Raw genomic sequence first — 24,970 nt, 5'->3', positions numbered from 1 at the left:
CCGCGCCAACTCATCGGCAACTTCGTTGCCCGCATAGCCACTATGGCCCGGCACCCAAATGAGCATCACTCTGTTCTCCGATGCCAATTCCATAAGTGCAGCAAATCAGCTCCAGACCAGCTTGGATGTAACCTGAGCTGAACGGAGCGCCAGCAGTGCAGCCCTGCTGTCTGAGAACACATAGATGGTGCGGTTTCTATACCCCCTTTCCAAATTGATTCTCAGACAGATCTCTATTGCATGTATTTCGGCCTGGAACACTGTGCAATACGTGTCAAGGGTTGCATATACACGCGTGTCCGGGCGGACGCCGTATACGCCCGAACCCACACCCGACTCCGTTTTGGACCCGTCCGCACACCACACGCTCGAACCCGACCTAAGTACCGGACCACCCGATCCCACGTCCATCGATCGGGAAACAGAACCCTGTACCTGTGGTCAAAGTTGTACCGCGGCAGACAGGTATCTGACATGGTTATTCTTAGAATCGGATCGCCCTCAATGAAGTCTCTGTGAGTTCTGTGGGCCAACTTTAGCCCTGCCCCGTCCTCGCCAGAGACAAGTCGGTAAGTCACCAGCCGAGCTTCCTTCAATATATGGAGGTGCAGTGGCGGCAATCCGATCATCACCTCCAATGCAACGGTGGGAGCCGTCCGCATCGCCCCGGTCACTCCCAGGCAGGCCAGCCTCTGTAGCTTTTCCAGCTTGGCCCGCACACCCGCCTGCTGAGCCTTACGGCACCATACAATCGACGCATAGGTGACGATGGGTCTAGCAAGGGCCGTATATAGCCACAGCGCTATTCTGGGACTAATTCCCCAGATCCCCCCGATGAAGCTCGTACACGTCCACAAGGCCGCCGTAGCTCTCCCGATAACTCTATCGATATGGGTATTCCAAGAGAGACGATCATCCAGGGTTACCCCCAGATACTTCACCCTCCCTCGAGTAACTAATACGTTCACCAAACAGAATTGGGCTTGTTAATCTGCTCTTGCTTGGATTTATATTTAACTCAACGCCTTTGCACCACCTTTCCACAACACGTAAATTTTGCTGTAAAGGGTCAGAAATAGTGCTCTCAAATTTTCCCCGTACGACGAAGGCCACATCGTCAGCGTATCCCCAGACACGCGCCCCGGAGCCCCTGAGAGCAGTGATTAGATCACCCACTACAATGGACCACAGGAGGGGCGAAAGAACCCCGCCCTGCGGACATCCTTTTGCAGCGGAGATGAAGAGTATATCGTCAGCTATGGTGGACTTAATAATCCTATCCTGTAGCATCCGATTAACCCATCTGCTAGTCGTCGCATCAATCCCTCGTTTGTGCAACGACTCACAGATGACATGATATGGGGTGTTGTCAAAAGCTCCTTCTATATCAAGGAAGCAGCCAACTGCCACCTCCCGCACTTCCAGTGAGTTTTCAAGGACCCCCACCAGACTCTGCAGAGCGAGTACAGTAGACCTTCCCGACTGATAGGCGTACTGAGATTCATGCAAGGGATTGCTTCCCAGTGGTTGTTTGGTCGCTTACCCACCTTCGGAATATACGTCACTTTAGCCACCCTCCATGCCTGAGGGATGTAACCCCACGCATAGCTGGCACGAAAAATTTCCAACAGTGCTCTAGCGATATGTTGGAAACCCCTCTGCAAAAATGCAGGATATATCCCGTCATCACCTGGAGATTTGAAGGGCCTAAAAGAGAAAACGGCCCATCTAATCCTGCCCATCGTGAAGACTTGACGAGATCGTTGCCAGTCATCCCTCCAGCGCCAGGATGCCCTCGGTTCGATGACTGCATTTGAGTGATTCCGAAGAATCTCCGAGCCAGGAAAGTGCGTTGACGCCATAAGCTCCAACGTCTGCTTTCCGTTCTCAGTCATGGAGCCATCAGGACGTTCCATTAGGCCCAACCCGCTAGCATACTTTTTGGAAAGCATCCAGTGAAGACGCGCACTGCTGGGGAGTTCATCAATGCTCTTGCAGAACGCCCTCCACGAGATTCTCTTCGCTTTCCTAATTTCCTTATTGTATTTTGTGAGTGAGTCCTTATACTCTTCCCACGAACCTGACGCCTTGGCCTTATTGAATAGCTTTCTGGTCTTTAGTCTAAGCCTTGAAAGCTCTTCATTCCACCACGGGCACTTCCTATTGCTCCGCCTCGGCTTAGCACGGCAGCTCCCGTGATAGGCATTAGTAATAGCCGCCGTCAGGGCCTCGCTGGCCAGTTCGATATCCATCACCGTTCTGACAGAAGCAGGAACGAATCCAATCCCATCCATGAGGAGCATTTCGAATTGACTCCAGTCTGTGGATTGGGGCACCCGATAAATTTCTTCTGCCAGGCCCCCGGAGACCATGATATCAAACCTAATCTGCCTATGATCGGACATGGATGTCTCATTTGAGACATGCCATCCACCAACCCTACTGCCGATAAATTCAGTGCAAAGGGTGATGTCCAGGACCTCTTCCCTAATTGCATTTATGAATGTCGGCCTATTGCCCTCATTCATAATCATTAATTTATTGCTATATATAAATTCAAGTAGGCACTCACCTCTTTTGTTTATATTGCTGCTTCCCCAGACGGTGTGGTGGGCATTGGCATCACTTCCTATTATAAGTTGGAAGTTCCTCCTTCCACAGAAGTCCACTAGATCCTTCAGTTGCTCGTCCGGGTGGGCACAGTCCCCGGGAGGTAGGATGAGCACACAATGAACTCTGTCCAGCCCCCGCAGGACTTCACCTTCACCAACACAGCTACTTGATCCTTAGAACAGTAATCTGGAATGGGAAAATACGTTAGCCTTTTACTAAACAAAATGCAAGCCCTAGGCCTGTCCCCAGTTGTATTATCATACAAAAGCTCACCTGTTAGGCCCTTAACCTGATCCTTCACTATGTAAGGCTCTTGGATAAGGGCGATATCGAGGTGATCCTTCATAAATCTATGAGCTAGAACATCAGTAGATGCCCTAGCATGCTGTAGATTTATTTGGATGCACCTCACAGCCATATTATTTCCTCCGGCTCTTGTCTATGGGCTTTGGCCCTTTAGACAAAGGCTTTACATGAGCCTTACCTCCCATTGCTGCCTTTTTACACATCTTGGTGGGCGCCTGCCCTGCCACAGCCTCTTTTGCCGTCCCAGGTGCTACGCTAGCCCCTCCAACAGCAAATACCGAAGCAGTTCCGGGCTTCCCAATGGGCTTGAGCCCTTTTGGTTCCCCCGGGACGCTTGTATTTGGCGTGCTGGTCGATGGTCCTTCCGTTTCCCTTACCGCCATTTTCGGAGCAACTTCAGACTTTCCAATGAGTTTTGGCTCTTTTGGTTGGCCTGAAGTGCTCGTCGTTGTCGCGGTGGGCACTAGTTTTTTATTTTGTCCTGCCCTGCCGCCAGCACCTTGAGAGGATTTTCTTCCTTTAACCCGAACGGTAATACGGAAGAAATTCAGGAAAAGTCGGAACTCCGCTTTCCGTAGATCTTCCAATCCGGAATCATCCACGGAAAAGGTGATGGAGCGGCCCCCGTTCTTTTCCTTATCCATCCTCAGCACCCTCCAGGAACTTATCTTGAGGCTGGGATTTTGCTTCCCTATCCTACTTAGAAATTTGTCCCTGGAGAGACTGACGGTTGTCTCGTCCTTTGGTACGTAGGTGACGCAGACATGCTGTTTGGGCATGTCGTCGCCATCCAGCACCACGACATCGCAACCGTCCCAAGGCTTTATCTTCCTGCAGACACTGGTTATCCACTCCCTGGTGTTTTGATTGTTGCATGTTACGGATATCCATCCGTCCCTTTGCAACGCTGCAGTGAATTCTGGATGAGAGTCCACAACCCTATCCATTTCATCCATGATGGCTACTTTGATTTTCCCTATCTGGACTTCGGATAGCCTTTCCTCCGGATGCAGTCTATGAGTGATGGCCACCTTGACCTGTGCTACTGCATCCCGATAAGAAGTCATTTTCGGGTTTTGTTGAGGAATGTTCCCAGGGACCTTTTCCTCAACATTGCCCTTCATCGACCTCTTCTTTGAGGGCCCTGAATCAGGGGTGTTGCTTTCCGACCTTTCCCTCTTTTGGGGATGGTCGGCCACAACACCCGATCCGCAGGCCTTCAGCTTTTCCAGCCTTTCCTTCTCATATCTGCGAGCTTCCTCTGGGGACATGCCTGATATAAGCCGCGATACGCCGCTTGGATGCACCAGAGAAATATTGTTTTTTTCCCCTGATGTCCAACCTTTTCAGGTCCTCCTCAGTTTTTTGAATAATAGGTCCAAGAGGATCCTGATTATCCGTCTCCATCGGAGGCGCCGCCTTTTCCTCTACTGGCGTGAGAAGGAGTTCCTCCTCTGCGTCAGTCAAGAGAAGCTCTGGTTCCGAAGACCCTTGAGCACTAAGTGGTTGTATGTTGTCCTTAGTATTGTTGTTGTTGTTGTAATTGTCACTGTTGTTATTGTTGTTGTTGTTGCAGTTGTCGTGTTTGTCACAGTTGTTCTTGTTGTTGTTGTTTTTGCTGTTGTTGCTGTTTAGATTATTTTCCATTTCTGGTCCCACGAATAGCGCCCAAAACCGCACTGTCACCTCCTAGTGGTGGGCCCCGGTAATGGCGGAGGATAAAGGGGTGATTGAAACGATCAAAGTTACGTTCGTGTCGTGGTCATGTCTCGCGGCGAGCCTCTTGCTTTGTGAGTTTCAGCCCTATATCTATACGTCAGCTGACGACAGGCGCCCCAAGTCAAGGTGGAACAGCATATGCCGATGACTGCGTGGCTAAGGGGGAGCTTAGTCGTTAGTATGCGGACTCTGGATACCAGGCGCCCTCCAGTTTAAACGAGCCTTCCCATGGTATGCCGGGCTCTGCCATGGGTGACTTTGCTTTCCCGCGCTTTTCGTGGGACCAGAAATACATATGTACATACTGCTTTTTTTTATTTTTAAATAATCGTCTACTTTTCAAATTATCTGCTTTTATTGTCATCTGCTATTATATTCTTCTCTCTTTAAAATTTAATTTCAAATACACATATGTATGTATATGAAAATTTTGGTGAAGAAAGAAGACTAAAGTTTTTGGCTTTACTTTTTGGTTTTTCTTTCAATATACAATTTTTTATAGTGTGAAAGTGAGATAGAACCAAAGGCGCTTTTTCGCTCATATTTTTATTTCGTTTGGCATAAAAAATTTTTCATGTTTAAAATTCTAGGTCTTCTCATAAACGCAATAGAAGTAATAGAATATAGCGAGAACTGCGCGATATTTCTGTTCATAAATAAATTTTGCTAATCAAGTAATTAAGTGCATAAACTGCTAATCTATCAAAAAATTTTTACTTTATCATGGCTAGCGCAGTTAATCAGCTACATTTTTTTTACTAGTTTTTGCAATTTTTTAGGAATTCGTTTGTTAATTGTTGTACCTAAAAATAACAAAATTTCTTTTTGTTTCAATTTTCTTTTTGTTTTTCTTAATTTTTATTTTTCCTGGAATAGAATTTTTCACTATTTGGCTCAAAATAAATAAATTTTGTTACCGACATTTTTTGTTCATGAACACAATATTGGAATTTCATAATAGCAAAAGTTTTTATACAATTGTTAAAAATATATTAGAGATTTTCATATGCACAATACTGCAAAACAATAATGTGATGCATACGCAATAGGTTTTTGGCAGTTGTATAAAAAGTTTTGATATTTTGAATTTGCAGTATTGTGTTGCTCATGAACAAAAATTGTCGTTAACGAAAAAAAAAATAAATTTATTTTTAGGAAAAATAAAAATTAAGAAAAACAAAAAAAGAAAACAATTTTTAATTAACAATTAAAAATGTAAAACCAAACTGCAAAAACTTGTAAAAAAAAGTACAACTGATTTAACTGCGCTAGCCCTGATGATTTACCCAGCATTTACACGTACAAGTTACTTGCAAGAAAGTTGCAATACATACAAAAATTTTACTAACACATTGAAATATTTCTACTTGCTTGTTTACTTGCAGTTCAACTTGCAAGAAAATTTTGCTACCAGTAATTTGAGCAAGTAATTTGACATATTGAGAAATTCACAAAAAAAAATTTGTTGTTTTGATTTTTTTTTTCTTTTAATTTAAAATTTTTGAATTTTGTTTTGAAAAAATTAAACTTAGCAAACTTATGGTTTCTAAAATTTATAAACAATTAGTTGTTTTCTTCTCAAAGACATTTTCAAAAATTAACTTGCTAAACGCCTACGTCATAATAGCAAGTAATTTGACATTTCGAAAAACTAATTGACAATTAATATTATACAAACTTGCATGCAAGTAACTTGTATGTGTAAATGCTGGGTTAGATATTTTTGTTATAGATTAGCAATGTTTATGAACAAAATTGATTAGCAACATTTAAGCTTGTGAAAAGGCTGCGTATGTATAACATTACTGTTTTGCTGTATTGTGTTTATGAAAATCCTTTCTCCCCAATAACGTCACATTTTTATATGTCAATGTTCTACAGCAGGCCTTTTAATTTTTTAAACAATTGTTTAATACTTTGTCGTGGTGAAGTAGCAAAAAAGTTAGTTATTCTCATTGTAAAAATAAATTCTTTGAAAAATAAATAGAATGACGTTAAATTTTACGAACACATCTTCAAACTTACCAACAGCACAGCAAGGAGCTGGGGACTCATCGCAAAATAAACCATTAGGTTTAAGTAGTGCAGCTGCAACTACCACTTCAATCACAGGAGGTTTTCAAATAGCAGGAGTTGTTTCAACAACTGCAAATTCGTCGGTGTCACAAGCTTCCACATCAGCACCTCAAACTACTTTATCGAGTGAGACGAAAACAACAGATTCCTCAGTTTCAGCGACTCAGGCGTACAAGCTAACATTTGGGCAGATTGAAGAGCATATTAACAAATGGACCTTAGAGTTAGAAGAACAAGAAAAAACTTTTACAAATCAAGCAACACAAATCAATGCGTGGGACAAATTACTGATTTCTAATAATGACAAAATAATTGCTCTAAATGAAACAGTACAAAAAGTTAAAATCGACCAGCAAACTTTAGAACAGGAACTAGAATTTATTGCAACTCAGCATGCGGAATTAGAGGAAAGCATTGCACCATTACAAAAAAGTTTAAGCGCTGTACCACAGGTTGATGTTGAAAGATCTCAAATATATCAATTAGTTGAAAATTTAGATACTCAGCTTAAACAGATGTCTGAAGATCTGAAAGAAGTAATAGAATATTTGAATGAGGCAACTAAAATGCAAGATAGTTCAGACCCGATTAACCAAATTGGGAGAATCTTAAATGCACACATGAATTCACTTCAATGGATTGAAACTTCCAGTTCAGCAATATCAACAAAATTAGATGATATTTCCAAAATGCATGAACAATTAAAACGGGACTCTGAGAGGTCATTTAGAGCAACGTACAAGCAATAAATTTTCATAAACAATTTTTTAATATTGTTATACAATAAAAAAATCTTTAATTACAATTCTGGTTTTCTCATTTACTTAACCGAAATTTCGAATTTACATAATATTATGTAAAAAATTAAGTATTCAAAGTATACAATTTTCTTCACCGAGAACAAATGTATATATGTAATAATGTATGTACATGCATTGCATTTTAAGTAATAGCGGAATAAAGGAATATGTATATGCTGCAGTAAGTTTATGTGTAGTTCAATTTTATTTACATTTAAATTGTCAGAAGCTAATGTAGTAAAATTGACAATAATTCTTCATTTTTCTTTACAATACTATGGTGATTGGATTTAAAGATTTATCGATTTAGAATTCTAATTTTTCTAATTAGATTTGCAATGTTTTTTTCTTTTTTGTGAAAAGTTTGAAACATTCGTTAAGTTTAGTAGGTGCCTTATAAAGTAAACAGAATAATACCAAAATAGATACAACATACTAAACAAATAAAAATTCTTGCTTGAAAACTGGTAAGCTTTTTTGACTAAATGAAAATTCATTCTAAATGCAATTTCTGCTTTTGTGCTATTGGCCCTTACTTAAATATTTCTTTTTGTTGCGTGAACCTGATTTTCGAGCAAAAATTCTCAAAGAATTTAGGAAACATTTACAAAATTTGAACATGACCTGATCGAATGTTCCGTTACTTCAATGTGATACTTTGTAAAGTTTACGTCGGGCCGCATTATTGAAGTCACGGGTTGTAGATATCAACATGGTAATATAAAAGGGCGATTTTCTTGTTTAGGTTTTTGTTTTATATAATAAAGTAAAAATTAAGATTTACGTACTATGATTGTTTTTTGTTCATGGTCCATTGTACTGCAGCTACAAAATGTATTATTAAATTAAAAAACAAATTTTTATTTTTACAGTACTACATTTATTACTTCTTTATTACATACATATATTTTAAAATAAAAGTAAATTTTATCGAATACATTAGAATAAACTTAGAAATGTAGACATTAATGGCATAATCTTATAAAAGGTATAAAAAAAGACGTGTACATATTTTGAAAAGAAGTTATTTTAATTTATTATTATTATTATTATTATTATTATTATTATTATTATTATTATTATTAAATTTATTACTACATCCGCTTTTAAGTTTAGTCACTTGCATACCTTAACCTTAATTTTAACTTACTCCAATGCTATTTTTAACCCTTAAGTTATCAAATATATAAGTTATTCTACAACTAAATTATACTTTTCAATTTCAGCACACATGTTATTGAAATCGTTATAAAATGATTTAAGCTCCTAAAAAATTTATGATTTCAAAAGAAAGTTCACGAATTATGAGAAAATTATTTTATACCTCATTTTGCTTTGGTTCATTCCTGTGTTTTTTTTTTTTCTTCTTTGGCTGCTCTGCGTCACTTTCTTTATCGGAGTCAGTATCGTTGTATAGTACAAAATTATGGCGAGTTTTCGGGCGCTTTCTTTTAGATCTCTCATATGTTCGTATTGAATTCTTTATTAAAATCTTAATATAGTTAAGAATTTTAAAACCAAAAGCAAAAATTAATACTTACACTAGCTTGAAGAGGAATATTTTCAATTTCAAATAAAGTAGGTTCGTTTTCAATATTCTTATTTTGTATTTCTTTTCCACTTTCTTCAGAACTAATATTTAAGTCTACCGGATCATAATTTTTTTCATCATATTTTTTTCCTGTTTTACTTTTCGTATAAGATAGCATTTGCGGTATATTTTTTTGTTGGAAAGTTTTGGTTGTATCTTCAAATATAGGTCTGATTGTTTTTATATTAAACAATCTGGTTGGCTTGGATACTTCATTGACTTCTCTTAAATTGTTGTTCGGGACCAGCCGTTTTAATTTTTTCAACTTTTTATGCAAATTTTTCTTAGAGTTTTTTAAATCTAGGCTTACGGTTTCGATATTTTCTGCACTCTCTTCTTCAATATCTCTGTCAAAACCAAATAGACTTGTTATTTCTTCTCCCGCCGTTGGATTTTTGAGTTCCGTGGTGGGTTTCTTAAAGAGCGCCTATTAAAATGTAAGAACAGATAAATACAAAATTTAAAACCCCTATGAATATTTGTACTTACATTTTGACTGTTGTATTCTAAGGGAGAAAATGGATTAAATACAGCTGGTCGGTGAATAGGAGTACTGTTATTGTTAGACAATAATGGCAAATTTATTATATCTATTATGTTAATTTGCTTTAAAGGCGAACGGTGAATTTTGCCTTTTTTTGGGTTTGTTTCTATGTTCAAATTGGAATTTTCAAATGCAGGTTGAATGTTTTCAATATTCGAATTATCAAGCGACTTGTTCAATGAAAAATTCCTGGATGAACGCAATACTTGGTTTTTATTTTGTTGGGGACTAGGTGGATTAATTACATCTGATGAAAATGACGGTAAATTTTCAGAGTTTCTTGAAAAATTGAAAAGACTTGGTAAATCTTCTTCCACACGCCAAGGGGAAGCAGATCCTATTTGGTCATTTGAACTTAGTTTTTTCGTCTTTGTTAAAACACTTTGATTTTTATTCATTTCCTCCGACCTTCTTATGAAGCTTTTTGCTAAAGCAAGCAAAACTTTTTTGTCCTTTACTTTTCTAGAATTAACGATCAATCTGGAATATGGATTTTGTGTTGCTCTATTTTTTATACCACGTCTAGCCAAACCGTTTAAACTATTTGTATTATTTCTACTTACTTCTTCAGACATAAAAATATCATTATCAAATCCATTATCATTATTATTTGCGTTTTTAAATGCTTCAAAATCCACTTCCTTTGCAATGTTATTAGTATTTTGCGCTGGATTTGTCACTGCTCGCTTCGACCCGTCCTCACAAATTTGTTTTTTACAAAGTTTGGGTTTTTTAAATTTTGTTTTCAATTTCCCTGAACCCTTCTTATATTTTACAACCTCAACCCTTCCTGCTTTTATTAAATCTTTTATTACATCTTTAGTGGGGTCATCTGAGTTTGAAGGACTGGATTGTGATGCAGTAAAATCAAAAATGCTAGAACTTTTACTTTGTTTTCCTGACGTTTGAACATTTCCTTTTTTTTTCACACTTTTTGATTTTGTGTAAAACTTTTTCTCGAAGGGGGATTTTTCAGAATTTTGGAAAAATTTGCGTGGTGCATCTTTTCTAGTATTACATATTTCTTGCTTTTCAGAAGTTTTTATAATTTCCCTTTTATATTCATGTTCCATCAAATCTTTTTCTTTTTGTTCAAGTTTTCTATTGCATGATCTTTCTTTAAGAATTTTTGAGAGGTTCCTATCGACTTTGATTCGCAATTCCTTTATTTCTGGCTTTAAGTTTTTCGGCTTTCCGTCTTTATTTATCATTTTAGTTGGTGATTGTATTTTTGATTTATTACAGTTCACAATTAAATCCTTCCTATTATATGAAATTCCTAAAATATTTTCTTTTTCTGCATGCAAAAATTTGCATGGTGATTTTTTAATTGTATATATTTCTCGGTTTTCAGAAATATTGTTAATTTGACATTCATTTTCCTCTTTCACCAATTTTGTTCCTTTTTGTTTCGATTCGATACTAAATGATCTTTCTTTAGGAATGGTATCAGCTTGGAGAATTTTTGAAAAATTTTTATTGACTCTGATTCGAAATTTCTTCATTGGTAGCTCCATTTTCTTAGATTTTGCATCTTCCACAATTATTTTAGTTGGTGAATTTACCATTGATGTAGATTTATTACAGTCACCAAACAAATCCCCGGTATTATGTGAAATCCCTAACATATTCTCTATTTCCCTTTCATTTAAATTTGAGGAAGTAACATTGTCGCATTGAATTACTTTTTCGGAGCAGTCATGACTACATAAATTTCTCCTATAAGTTTCAAAACTATCTGCTTTGGAATTCATTTCATCAATTTCTTTTTTTTTTCGATCTTTAAGCGGTTCTAGCCTAAAATAAAAAAAAAAGTAAATATGAAGTAGTTATTTAGTTATATTGAAAAAATAGAAAACATTTGCACATATTTGTTTTTTATGCAAGTATTTTAAGGATTTAGGCATGTTTTAAGGATATTAATTCTTGTTTATAGAGTACATACATATATATATATATATATGTTTATATATATATATATACACATAGTTATATATACATAAATGTATTTCAACCTGTTTTTTTGATATTTTCTTTCCCTCAATTTCATGATTTGAGTATTGTTATTAAAATTATTTCCCTAATTTATTATTTTATTTTGTCATAAATATGTATTTTTGATAAAATGTCACTTTAATTAATATCTAATATAATCCCCAACAACGCAATTTTATGGCTACTGCACAAAATGTGCAAAACAACATTTTCAACAGCCAATTTTCTGAACTATGACGTTTTTTTGACAAGACAAATTCTTGAATATTTTCGAGAATCGAATACTTAAAATAAGTATGGCCGTGGCTAATAAAAATCAATATCACTCCGGTCAATGTTTCAGCACACCATCTATCGTTTATTTAAAAAACTGGTAAGAGACATTAATCTTCAAAAAAAAATTCTTATTTAAAAGAAAAATAAACGATAGATAAACGATTTATAAATAGGTGACGAACGTCAAATTTCAAAATATTTATCAAACATAATCAAATATTTTGTGGTTAGGCAACAGTCCGAAAATTTTGGTTTTAGATTATAAAAGTGTGAAACTTAGAGAAAACTATTTGTGAATCCATTTTGTTTATTTTACTTTTCATTAAAAGGTTTTCGTTGATAACAATTTTTTTTAAAAAATAAAGCCTTGTAAACAACGAATTAGAAATACTAAAGCAAGGAGCATTCCTGTTTCTATCTTGGAAAAAACACAGTGAAGCCAAAAACTTTAGGTAAGTCCCTTTCTTTGCTTCGAGCAAATTTTATCAAAACTTATAAAAAATATATAACAAATGAAAAAAGCAAAAAATCAGTTGAAAAAGAAAAATATGTATAGTTCTAAATTGTTATTCCTATTTGTAAAAATAAATAGTTTTATTACAACTTATACAGGTGAACATTATTCACTTCAATAATTAAAAGAAATATTTATTCAACAGCCCTTTGATTAATTCATAATTTGTAATTTTATTAAGTTTTTAATTTTGCAAAGAAAACATCTGTTTCTGTTTTTTTTATATTGAAATTACTTCGAATGACATAATTTTAACAGGACCGCATTTTTTTCTAAGCAAAATTAGTTTGTGTTTGATAAAATATAGCACACATATTAAAATATTGTATTTTCTTTTTTTTATATAATTATAGTTTTCCTAGAAATGGAATGAAATGGATTGGAGTTATTAATAAAAAAGTTTCCGTATCAAATATTTTACCAAAATTATAATTTTAGAATTCATAAAACAAGTTTATTCAAAGAGAAAGAAAGCAATGAGTTTTTTTTTAAATTTTATTTTTTTTATAGATATTGAAAATGAAAAAATATTTTTCAGTTTTTACTTTAAAAAAAAAATTTAACTCATTAATTTTTTCTAGTTGTCTCTTTCTTAAGAGAAATGTCTTGGCTTCATTGTTTTTTCAAGATGCTCCTTTAGTATTACTAATTCGTTGCTTGTTACATAACCAAAAAACCTTTGTTTCGACAGTTATTGAATTTCAAATGTTTTTAAAACACTAAATTTTACTTTACAAAACTTGAAAAAACTTTACACATTGACAAAATAAAAACGTCATCACTTTCTGTCATTTTTGTTCAAAAAATATTATAATATCAGGTCAAACGCTTTGCATCCAAAACCCTTATAAAGTGTTTTCAAGCTTTATAGTTTTCAAAAACTTTCTTATAGCAGGCCTTATGTAAGTGAAGAATTTTTTATTTTAAGAAAATTCATGTGACAAATAGACTGAATAAGAAAAAAATACTTAAATAAATACTCAAATAAATAAAAAAATAATATCATTATGAATCATTAATAAATAGTATCATTAATGAATTTTTGACTAAGAACTAAGTTTCCGTGAACATTTATATGACATGTATAAGAAAAGTGCGCTTGATTTTTTAGATACATTTAGTTTTATTTTACGTACCCATTACGTATAGAACGCATTTAGAAAAAGTGTACAACGTCAAGAGCTTTTACTAAACTTTTTTGAATGTGATACTTTGTAAGCGCATTATTGAAGTCACGATTTTACAATTGTATGATAAGCTTCAATTTTAGCAACTTATTACTGGTACATACAAAATTTAAGAAATTTTCCAAGTAAGTAAGTGTTTTTATAAAAATCTCTAAAGTTTTGGTGCGCCAATACAGTCATCAGTGTTCCAATAATAAAAATTATCCTTATGATATACATATATATTATTATTTCATCTTGATTCTTAGAACTATTTAGATATGATTGTTGAATTACAAAGTTTTAATATTATTCAAAACAAAATAAGTTAGATAATTTAGTGCTGGAGAAATATCGATGCTTTCAATAGTTTTGCGATATCGAAACCATCGATGTTTTGAAAGTCGATATAATACTATCGACTTTCAAAATATTAAAAATAAAAGTTATTAAATTTTTTAAAAGGAAAAATTTTAAAAACAAGAACGAAAAAATATTCAATTAAATTTCATGAATTTTACAATATTTACTTAGTACATACATACGTATACATATTTTAATAAAATACAATTAGTTTATAGGTATCTGTTTTTCGTTTAAGCTAACAAAATTTGAAAATTTTTACCCTTTTTTCCGATTATGTTCCTTTATTTCGTTATTGTATATTTCGTTGAGTTGTACAACGAACTATTTTTACTGAGATGTGTATTAAGTTTTTGCGTATTGAGTATTTTTTAATTTAAAATAAGCTACTAAAAAAGTAGTTCTATTATGTAACTACAACAAGTAAAAACGTTTCAGCCGGTATAAACCGATTGAATTATACCCTGCACCTTTCGTTGTTGTATAGTAATTACTCGAACTTGAGAAACCATTCTTTCACGAAGGTTCATCCTAATTCGGAATTGTAATATTACCATATCGATACACAATTAAGCAGTTGCCATTTATAAGATGAATTCTGCGTTAATACAGTATTATCATAATTTCGATCTCGAAGTTTTATAAAATGTTGAAGCTAATAATTTCACAGTTATTAAAATTTATATTTTTATGTGCGGCCCATTATGTTTAGGGCATAAAATGTGACAACATAACATAAAGGGCTGTCGTTTTAAAAAGAACAAAATGTAGTAGAAAAAATTATTCGGTAGAATGGATTCTCTATCATATCATTTAAAGAGTACCAAGCTCAAAGAGTAAATCAAAAATAAATACCCATTTTATATGGAGCTATGGAAATTATTTGTGTGAAGGAAATTAATAATAATTTTATTTCTACATATTTTTTTGTTTAAAATTTAAATTTCAAAGAAATGGGTTCGTAAATTCGTTCGGTAAATACATTTAAAAAAAAATTGCAATTTTTAATGCAGCCAACCTTTCCTGTCTTCCAAATGGATGGGTACTGAAATAAAGAGAAAAAATTTTGAATAAGAAATTGGATTTAGAAAAAAAAACAAAAAAATGATAATTATAATCTAGATTACTTTTAAAAATATGCTAAACTTAATGAGAGTCGCAATTACAAGGAATAGTCTAAAATTTAAAAAATAAAAATAAAAAAATATTCGGAATACTTCGAAAACATAAAACATTAAAAATTGTGTTTGCAATGTGCCCAGTTCGCAATATTTTGGAAAACATCTTCAACTTGGTGGCCTCCCTTGTTTGATATAATTACAACGCATTAAAAAAAAATTCGAATCGGGTGAACTTCGATATAATTCGTATGTTTTTTCTCAATGTATTTTCTATTGAAATCAGGGTTGCCGCTTGATTTATTTAAGGTAAAGTTTTATTCAATTAAAAATGGAATTCTTTCGAAGAAAAAGGAATAAAGGCTTTGAAAGCCAAACATTATTACGAAATAAAAGTAACAAAAGTTATTTTGTTAATGAGCAAATTTTCAAAACGAAGCATTCTTAACTTTAAAATAGTCATCAGATACAGAAAGTTTAACTTATTTTCATTTATTTCAACATATATGTATGTACGTTAATAAAACGTAAATTGCTTTAATTTATTAAACATGTGTATATGTAATTCTCACTAAATAAAATAAATAAGAAAAAGGATTTCAACAGCCTCTTTATACGTTTTCTTGACTATGGTACGAATTGATCAACTTTTGAGATATATCAGACTTCGGGAACTGGACCTTTTTGCGGTTAAATTTTACATTTTTTCGTATATAAAAAGAAACTATTAACCTTAACTATTAACAATTTGAGATGTTAAAATAATGAATCTGTAAATTTTTTGCAAAGATCAGGAATTGGAAACTGAATCAGGGATTGGAACCGATTTTACATTTAAATACTTAACGGAATGATGAAATTTCTTGAAATTGGATATTGAAGTTCTGGCTGTTACCGAAACTAACTGGTGAACTTTTCAGAGAGTTCGGGTGGAGAAACAAAGCGAAATTCTACAAAAAGTCAAATTTACACTTTTCTGGGTATGTTAGCTAAAAGCTTGCTAAATTCCTTAAAATTGAAAGGAAATATTGCAAATGCATTTTCATAATCTACTGTAACAGTTTCACTAAACTAGGCGGTCGGTTATGTGCTAACAACGAGCCGAAAACTGGACATCCGAAATTTGGTGCCATTACATAACCTGCCTTATTGTTAGTTGTATGTATGCTACAATAGTTGTTAGTATTTATGCTACCATAGTTTGAAGCACCAAATAGAAGTACAAATATTTCAATCTCAATTAAATTAATTTTTTAGTTTTATTTTCGTATATTATGAGAGAAATGAGCAATTAAAAGCACTTAATTGCACCTTTTTAGGTATTAACTGAAATCTCTGAAATCTTAAAAATTTGTTATATGTACATATATAAATAAATATCAAATTATCAGATAGCAACAGAATTTTAATGCAAGAAGAAACCAGAGTGAAAATTCTGCGCGGGTTTGTCACCTATTCAAAAACCGAACTTATGCATATGCGAAAAATATACAGTTTCGAGAAGTGAAAAGCGACTGTTAATTTTCTTATATATATATTTGTAAACAGTAGACCAGTTAAATAAATTAGAAATTTTCCGATTCTAATTAGAATAAATTATTAAATTTTGAATTTAGAAGAAGAACGTATAGAACGTATTTAGAAAAAGTGTACAATGTCAAGAGCTTCTACTAAACTTTTTAGAATGTGATACTTTGTAAAGTTTACGTCGTAAGCGCATTGTTGAAGTCACGGAGATTATTTATTTTACAATCTATTTGGTTTATTTTTATAAAGCATTATTGAAGCCACGGTTTTTCTGCATAAAGTCATTCCCATAAAAATTGAAATTTTATACTGAAAACCAAAGTACTTTTCAAAAATACCGGGCATTTCGAGTTATGCGACTAACAAAATATGAGTGAAAATTTGAGTATAATTAGTAGTTTAAGTTTTTCTTATTGTGCGGCCTGAGGCAATGTGTGGAAATTTTAATATGGAACGTGATGATAAATGAATTTGACATGCCTGTCTAGAGCTCTATTAAGCATTTTATTTGCAGATTTCACAGCTTTAATTTGTTGAAGATATTTTGTATTAATTCTAAGTTAGCCAATATTTTCCAATATAAAGATGTTTTCAATAAATGTTTGTAATAAAAGGAAAATGATTAGAGGTTGGTGAATTTTTCCTATGAAAATTTTGCAATTTAAACATTATTTTGGTTTTTTTTTTTCATAATTTAGGAATTTTAGGAAATATATTTTTAATAAAATTTATTTTGAACGGAACCTTATGGAATTATTTTTTGCAAGTATTAAAATTTTTTTTTTTTTTCTACTAGGTGAAAAAATCTCGAAGACGAAAAGGGACGACTCTATCTGCCTTTTTCCTCAGACAGTGGGGGAGCGTGACTCCTACCCCAAAAAATCACCTAAATTTTGAACGGATAAAACTAGTCCTACAGACCATTTTTTACCTCCGCGCTAACTTTGTTTTTCCGTGCAGGAATTAAATACCTTCCATAAGGAAATTGGTATTTCGTGTTAAATCGAATGGTCTTGTTCGTTTAAGTTGTTCGAGCTGCTTCCATATTTACATGCTGTTTTAGATTTACATGCTTTCTAGCGCAACTCCTAATTTCATCCTCAACCAAAGGAATTCCCTGTGGATATCACTGTTACGTATATACCATGGCGCATTTACCATGCCCCGTAGAACTTTATTCTGGAAGGTTTGAATTTTGTTAATGTGAGTCTTCTTGACACAACCCCACAGTTGAATGCCATATCGCCATATTGGTTTAATGATTTAGTTATAAATTAATATCTTATTATCAATTGCCAAATTGGACTTACGATCTAGGAGCCAATAATTTTTTCTATATTTATTTTCTAATTCTATGTGTTTCTTCTTTATATGCTCTTTCCGCCTTAGTTTGACATCTAAAGTCATTCCTAGGTATTTTGCTGAGTTATGGATCGCTACGTTCGTTCCATTTACGTTAATTTGTGATGGATGGCCCTAACTTAAGTAATAAGGCCCCTGTGGCACACCTTGTCAAATGCCTGTGCTACAGCTAGAAACATAGAAGAGCAGATTTCCTTATTTTCCAAGCTTTTTTCTATAATATTAGTCATTCTATGGACCTGGTCTATTATAGAATGGTTTCTTCTAAAACCAAATTGATGGTTCGGTATTAGGCCCCTATTTTCTATTATTGGCTTCAATCTCCTTAATAGCAGCTTTTCATAAAGCTTAGACATCATTGGTAACAGTGAAATGGGCCTGTAAGCCTTTGATTCCCTCAAGGAAACATCCTGGGTTCAAGGATTTCCTGGGTTTGGGGCACCATAATTACCTCCGCGACTTTCCAAGCGCAAGGAACATACCCAAAATCCATAGCTGCATTCATGATTTTCATCAGATGTTCCAATGCCTCGTCTGGTAGCTCTCTCAGTACTTCCGCAGTAATAAGATCAAAAAATGGCGATTTTTTCAACTTCAGGGATCTTATCTCTCCCGCAATTTCTAATTGAGTAAGTGGACCTATGCTGTCTGCTTCATTTGCGATAGATTCTACCAAACCCACATCTGAAGTTATTCCGTTTGGAGTGAATATGTTTTCCAAGTGATCAGCAAACAATTCGGCCTTCTCTCTATTGCTCCTCGCCCAACTGCCATTTGCTTTCATCAGTGGCGGAGCGTGCCTAATCGGTCTCTTTTTACTCCTTGCCGCCTTTCATAAGGAATAATTCTTTTCCCTCGTAGCTGACAAGTTCTTTATATAATTTTCGTATGTTGCCGATTTAAATTCTTAGATTTAAGCAACTGGGAAAGTCTGTTTAAAACAGTTTTATCATCCTGGTGACGCGAACGTTGCCATCTACGTCTGGTCCTTCTCTTTTCACCTACTAAATCAGTTCCATTTTCTCCAGGATAGGTATTTGCTCTCGGTTTGTACTTTGAACTTTTTGTACTGTTCCATGCAGCTCTTTGTATGATTTTAATAAATCCTTCTAACTCCACATCTAATTGCTCTCTTGATTGTATATTAATATTTACGTCAATATTGTTTATTATTTCGTATCCAAAAGCTTGCCCAATCTGTAGCGCTATTTGTTAAACTGGGCCTAAATAATGTTTTAGTTATTTTTTCACTTAGTTTTAATATGACAGCAGAGTGATCCGAATTAAAATCATAGTTATCTTCAAGGCTTAGAAAGTTTTCTGATATTTTTTTGGTTATAAAAAGTCAATAACATCAGGAATCTTGTTAGTGTTAGTAGGCCAATAAGTAGGAGTGCTAGTGGAGTGACAGCAACAACCTAGCTCCTGAATAGCTTTTCTTAGCTCTCTTCCTCTAGTTGAGGTGATTCTAGAAATCCAATCTGTATATTTGGCAATATAGTCACCTGGTGTTAGATATCTGTGTCCATGCTTGTACAGGAGGTCTTTAAAAGTATTTTTCTTAATGCTGCAATTTGGTGGACAGTATACAGCACCAACACTAAAGTTCTGTTTAGTCGATTTAATTTTTATTTCAAATGAGCCTCCGACAGCAAACAAATATCTATATTTCTCGTTTTGAGAAAGACCTCCAATTCTTGTTTCTTATTAAGAACACCATTAGCATTCCAAGTTACTATACGCACCTCATTTACGTACATGTTTTCTTAACTTCGTTGGTGTCCCCGTATACATCTCAGTGTATGCATTTTCTATTTTTAATAATCTTTTAAAGATCTCGTCAATTCTAATCAACATACTATGCGTCATTTGCATAATATCTGCGTCAGTTCTTTTTATTTGTGGGGTTTCACTTTGAAGCGCTTGTGAATAAGATACTCCCTTTAACACCTTGCTAGGTGCCGATATTCTGTCTATTTTTGGAGTTCTTTGTTCATTAAATTTAACTTGGTTTTGTTGGGTTTTATTCCTTTTCAATCTTCTTTTTTGCAATTCTTTTGCAACCAAACAGCCTCGATAGCTAGCAGGGTGTGCCTCATTGTAGTTCGCACATTTGGGCTGAAAATTATCTTTCTTGTTGCACTCCGCTGTCATATGATTACCAGCACATTTTAGACATCTAGCCTCTTTTTGGCACAACTTTTGTGTGTGTCCAAATCTCTGGCATCTCTTGCATTGCGGAATGGATTTACTGCTTCTAAGAGCTTCTTATGTGCTGTAAGTATTCTATTTTATAGATCTTGGTTATCTCTTCCGAAAGTATCTCTTTGAAAGTATCAAAATGAAATTCTAAAATTTTTTTATATAAAAATCTTTTTCGGTATTTTTGGATACAATTGACTTTAATCATTAAAGAACGGTGATTTTTTTTTCTTCATATAAACTCTGCATCATTTTTCAAAAACCATAAAAGGAAAATGAAAGTTACTCTCTATACACGGTAGCCGTATACTAACTTGGATAATGTATATGGCATTAGTATTACCAATAAAAGTATTGTTATTGGTGCAAAATTTATAAGTAATCTTTAGAATAGCATTGTTAGAAACAAGTATAAATTTTAGTGTAAGGAAATAATAACAAGTAAAAACGTTTCAGTCGGTATGAACCGATTGAATTATACCCTGCACCTTTCATTGTTGTATAGCAATTACTCAAACCTGTGAAGTCATTCTATAGAAACTTCACGGATATGTCTGACCTATAATTGGACATCCGACTGAGAAGTTTCATGAATCTGACTTTAATATTTTTCCAAATATTTAAAATAAGCTTTTGGACTTGTATGGGAGCCACCCGAACCTGTCAAGCAACTCCACTAAAACTTCGCAGGTATATCTGATCTATAATTGGACACACAACTGCCAAGTTTCATGAATCTAACTTTTTTATTTTTCCAAATATTTAAAATAAGCTTTTGGACTTATATGGGAGCCACTCGAACCTGTCGAGCAATTCCACCAAAACTTCAGAAATATCTTTGACCTATAATTGGACACACAACTGCTAAGTTTCATGAATCTGACTTTATTATTTTTCCAAATATTTAAAATAAGCTTTTGGACTTGTATGGGAGCCACTCGAACCTGTCAAGCAATTCCACCAAAACTTCAGAAATATCTTTGACCTATAATTGGACACACGACTGCCAAGTTTCATGAATCTGACTTTATTATTTTGCCGAATATAAAAAATTTGCTTTTGGAGTTGTATGGCAGCCACCCGAACCGGTGCAGCTACCCCATTATAATTTTTATAACATATGTAGAATATAATTGGACACATGTATACAAAATTTTATATTTGTACCTTTATTAGTTTTTGAAATAATTAAAATAAACTCTTTGAGTTGTATGGCAGCTACCCGAACCCGTTGTCCGAATTGGTCCAATAACAATAGGGTTCGTCCTTGGCACAAAAGAAGCAACTTGTGAAAGTTTGATGTCGATTGCATTATTCGTTTTTGAGATGGCTCCTTCAAGTAGTTACAAACTCCATACCAAAGTTAATATACCCTTCACGAAGTGCAGGGTATAAAAATGGAAACAAAAAGGAAGATTTGACAAAAAAAAATACAGAGTTAAAAATGATCGAAAAAAAGCTGGGGTTGTAAAAATGAAAAATTTTTTGATATAAATAATATCTTATACGTTATATAGTAAATATAGATATTATATTATAAAGAATATATCTTATATTATGTCATCTTAGAAGATGAAGAAAAATAAGAAAAGTCAAATATTTTGGCAAATTTTGTGTGTCAAGTCTGCCGAATTAAACAACGAGAACAAATTTATAATTTCAGTGTCGGACAATTGATTGATTAGAATGCTTATTAAACCTTCTGGTCAAAATTGTATACAGCTAGGACGGATTATATACGGAGATATGCTGTAATGTAATATAAGAAATTTTAATAAATTCGAATTTCTTTGTAATGTCCATAAATAACTTACTTTAAACCATAATTTTAATCATAATAACTTATTTTAATTAAAAACTTAACGCACATAAATACGTATGTGCTTTAAGTTTACACACATTTGATCCGATGATTTGGACATAGCATACATAGCAAGCAAAGTTGTAAGAAATGTCGGAAAACCTAATTGATATGGCAGCACTAAATAAATGAATGAAAAAACGCAAATTAAATGTAAACATCGATTCAAACATCAAAAAACTTCAATTAAATTTGTTAAAGAAGTACAAATATTATAGACAATATTGCACTATTAATTAATTATTATTAATTTATTCTATTATTCAATAGAAGTACATCTTACAAGTAGTTATACGAATAATCATTAACGAAAACCTAACTTGAGAAATACAAAGTTTGAAATACGTAAAAAATTTAGGATTGTTGGAGTATTCTAATTGGTACTTAAAAGATTTCGAGAAAATATAGAAAATGCAGAACGAGATAATTAAAAATTTTTTTATCAGGAATTATAAGGTCAGGAAAACAGAAAGGACCAAAACGTTTCCACACCACAATATACTTTTTTTTTTTTCTTTATTGCTTAACAGTTTTTACAAAATTCTTACAAATTTAATATTAAAAATAATATTGCAATTAAGTAATTCAATCATTGCAATAATAAAAATACAAAATATTTATATAATAAAAAAAAAAACAAAATAATATTAAAGAATTTTATAAAAAACAAAAAAAAAATATATTTTATGGCATTCACGCCTAATGTAAAAAAAAAATAAAGATAATAAAGACCTTCGCCTACCTAGGCTATCTGGTCTAATTATTGTTTCATTAAATTTTTTTTTTTTTTTTATTCTTAAGTTATTGTCAGAAGATCTTAAAAAGGTAATTTAGGTTTCCTTTTTGAAAAAAAATTTACATTTTAAAATAAAAAAGTAATAAACTAAAAAAAAAAATAATTGATTAAATGTTTTTTTAAATTTTTCTTCTTCATCTACATATTATATAGACTTGATTGTCATCATCGGTTAATGTTTAAAACAACTTCTTTAATCCTTTTTTTAAACAAACAAATATTATTTATATTTTTCAACTCATTTGGTAATTCATTGTACAGTTTTAAAGCATTATACATTGGATTGTTATTTTGTTGCTTCTGAGTTTTAAATAATGAAAGATAAAAATTAGATTTGTTGCGAGTATTGTGATTATGAAAATCAATTGCTTTATTTAATATAAAATTGTGTTTTAACTCATTATTTATTATCTTGAAAGCTGTCATATATAATTCTCTCTTGCATAAATTTTCCAAAATCAAATATCTTTCCGTGTATATTACGCTGGTCGACGTGCTAACAGATAAATTCCGAATAACTTTGATCGCTTTCTTTTGTGTAATATTTAATCTATTAAGGATATATTGAGGAGCTCTGCTCCAAATTGGATTTAAATATATTATATTTGACAAAATATAGGATGAGTAAATCAAGTATAAGACATGTTCAGTAAAATATTTTCTAAGCCTATATAAAATAAATGTGTAAGAAGAAATTTTCTTGATAATGCTATCTATATGGTACGACCAATTGAGCCTACTATCCAGGACTAAACCCAGATAGTTAAAAGTTTCAACTTTTTCAATAATATTATTTTTGTATGAAAAATCACTAAACTGCGAGCTCTTGTTTCCAAAAACTAACAATTTAGTCTTCTTGAAATTTAATAATAAGGGATGGTATTTTAACCATTCATCAATCAATTTTAAATCACCCTCAATAGCATTATTTAACTCAAGTTCTGTATCCTTCGCATACTTGATTACCGCATCATTAGCATATAATTGCATTGAGTCAGCTAATCGAAGTTCAGCCATGTCATCGATATAAATTTTAAACAGGTCCGGCCCAAGAATAGATCCCTGGGGGACTCTCTTCTTGGCCACCCTCGGGCTGCCTGTTACGTTACCTATCTTTACTTTTTGTGGATGATTGTCCAGATATGTTTTAAAAAACTGAATTTGATTGATATTAAAATTCAATAGGGATAGTTTATGTAATAGAATGCCACGGTCGACGCAGTCGAAAGCCTTTTGCAAGTCTAGAAATAGACATGCAACATATTTACTTTCATTCATATTCTTTGTTATAAAATCAGTTAGACTAAGACATGAAGCCACTGTGTTTGATTTCCTTTCGAACTCATACTGTTCCGGATGCAAAATCATATTGTTTGACAAAAAAGTTGTGATTCTATCTTTTATTATTTATTCAAATATTTTGGAAGATGAGCTTAGAACCGATACTGGGCGATAATTAGTTGGGTTAGTTTTATTACCACCCTTGAAAATAGGTGTGACTATTGTTGTCTTCAAGCATTCCGGAAATGTATGAGTCCGAAAAGAAACATTTATAAATTTAGCATATAAAGGTGCTAAACGATCAGAAAAATGTTTAATAAATTTTGTTGAAATGCAATCAAATCCCGTCGCAGCTGAGGTATTAAGTTTCTTTATTACAGTAGTAATTTCCTCAGCATTTGTAGGTGTAAAAGTGAAATTTGAATGAATATTCCTAGTAAAATTATTTAAATAAGTGTAGTTAATAGGATTTGAAGATATATTAAAATTATTGGTGACATTAACGAAAAAATCATTTATTGTTTCAGAAATATCTAAATCGTTGTTTATTATTTGATTATTATATTCAAGAATTTTGATTGATCTGGGGGAATCTGATTCTTCTTTATTAAACATGATATATTTATATAAACCCCGCAGTTTTTTACTATCATTAGGATTTTCAGAAATTACATTCGAACAATACTGCGTTTTGGCTTGACGAACTAATTTTTGCACTTTTTTTTTATGATAACGATATAATTTCTCAATATGGGAATCATTTGGATATTTCCTTTCAGACTTTATTTCATTATTCATCCAAGCATTATTTTTTTTGTTTTCACACTCAAAAGAAATTGCCTGCGTATTTCGTTTGACCA

At 33.1% G+C, this 24,970-nt stretch overlaps 2 protein-coding genes across 2 annotated transcripts in view; one reads left to right on the top strand and one right to left on the bottom strand.

Moving 5' to 3' along the window:
• The first annotated feature begins 6,529 nt into the window (after positions 1-6,529).
• LOC129611676 (nuclear pore glycoprotein p62) lies at positions 6,530-7,519 on the top strand. The gene has a single exon (XM_055524942.1). The coding sequence runs from the start codon at positions 6,627-6,629 to the stop codon at positions 7,461-7,463; it is 837 nt and encodes a 278-aa protein (XP_055380917.1). The 5' UTR covers positions 6,530-6,626; the 3' UTR covers positions 7,464-7,519.
• Positions 7,520-8,383: 864 nt separating this feature from the next.
• Positions 8,384-24,970, bottom strand: part of LOC129607739 (uncharacterized protein MAL13P1.304-like) — a 133,641-nt gene continuing 117,054 nt past the window's right edge. The window contains exons 4-8 of the mRNA XM_055518917.1: positions 14,982-15,008; positions 9,595-11,446; positions 9,056-9,532; positions 8,839-8,994; positions 8,384-8,780 (exon numbers count right to left, since the gene is read on the bottom strand). Coding sequence (XP_055374892.1) covers positions 8,706-8,780; positions 8,839-8,994; positions 9,056-9,532; positions 9,595-11,446; positions 14,982-15,008 — 2,587 coding nt within the window. The 3' untranslated portion in view covers positions 8,384-8,705. The remainder of the gene's footprint in view (positions 8,781-8,838; positions 8,995-9,055; positions 9,533-9,594; positions 11,447-14,981; positions 15,009-24,970) is intronic.

The sequence above is a fragment of the Condylostylus longicornis genome, unplaced genomic scaffold (genome assembly GCF_029603195.1).
Source record: "Condylostylus longicornis isolate FDR11 unplaced genomic scaffold, ASM2960319v2 ptg000004l, whole genome shotgun sequence".
Classification (NCBI taxonomy): Eukaryota; Metazoa; Arthropoda; class Insecta; order Diptera; family Dolichopodidae; genus Condylostylus; species Condylostylus longicornis.
This window is presented reverse-complemented; position numbering and strand designations above follow the sequence as displayed.

Coding starts and splice junctions, on each gene's coding strand:
- LOC129611676 (XM_055524942.1), top strand. CDS start 6,627: ATGACGTTAAATTTTACGAACACATCTTCAAACTTACCAACAGCACAG.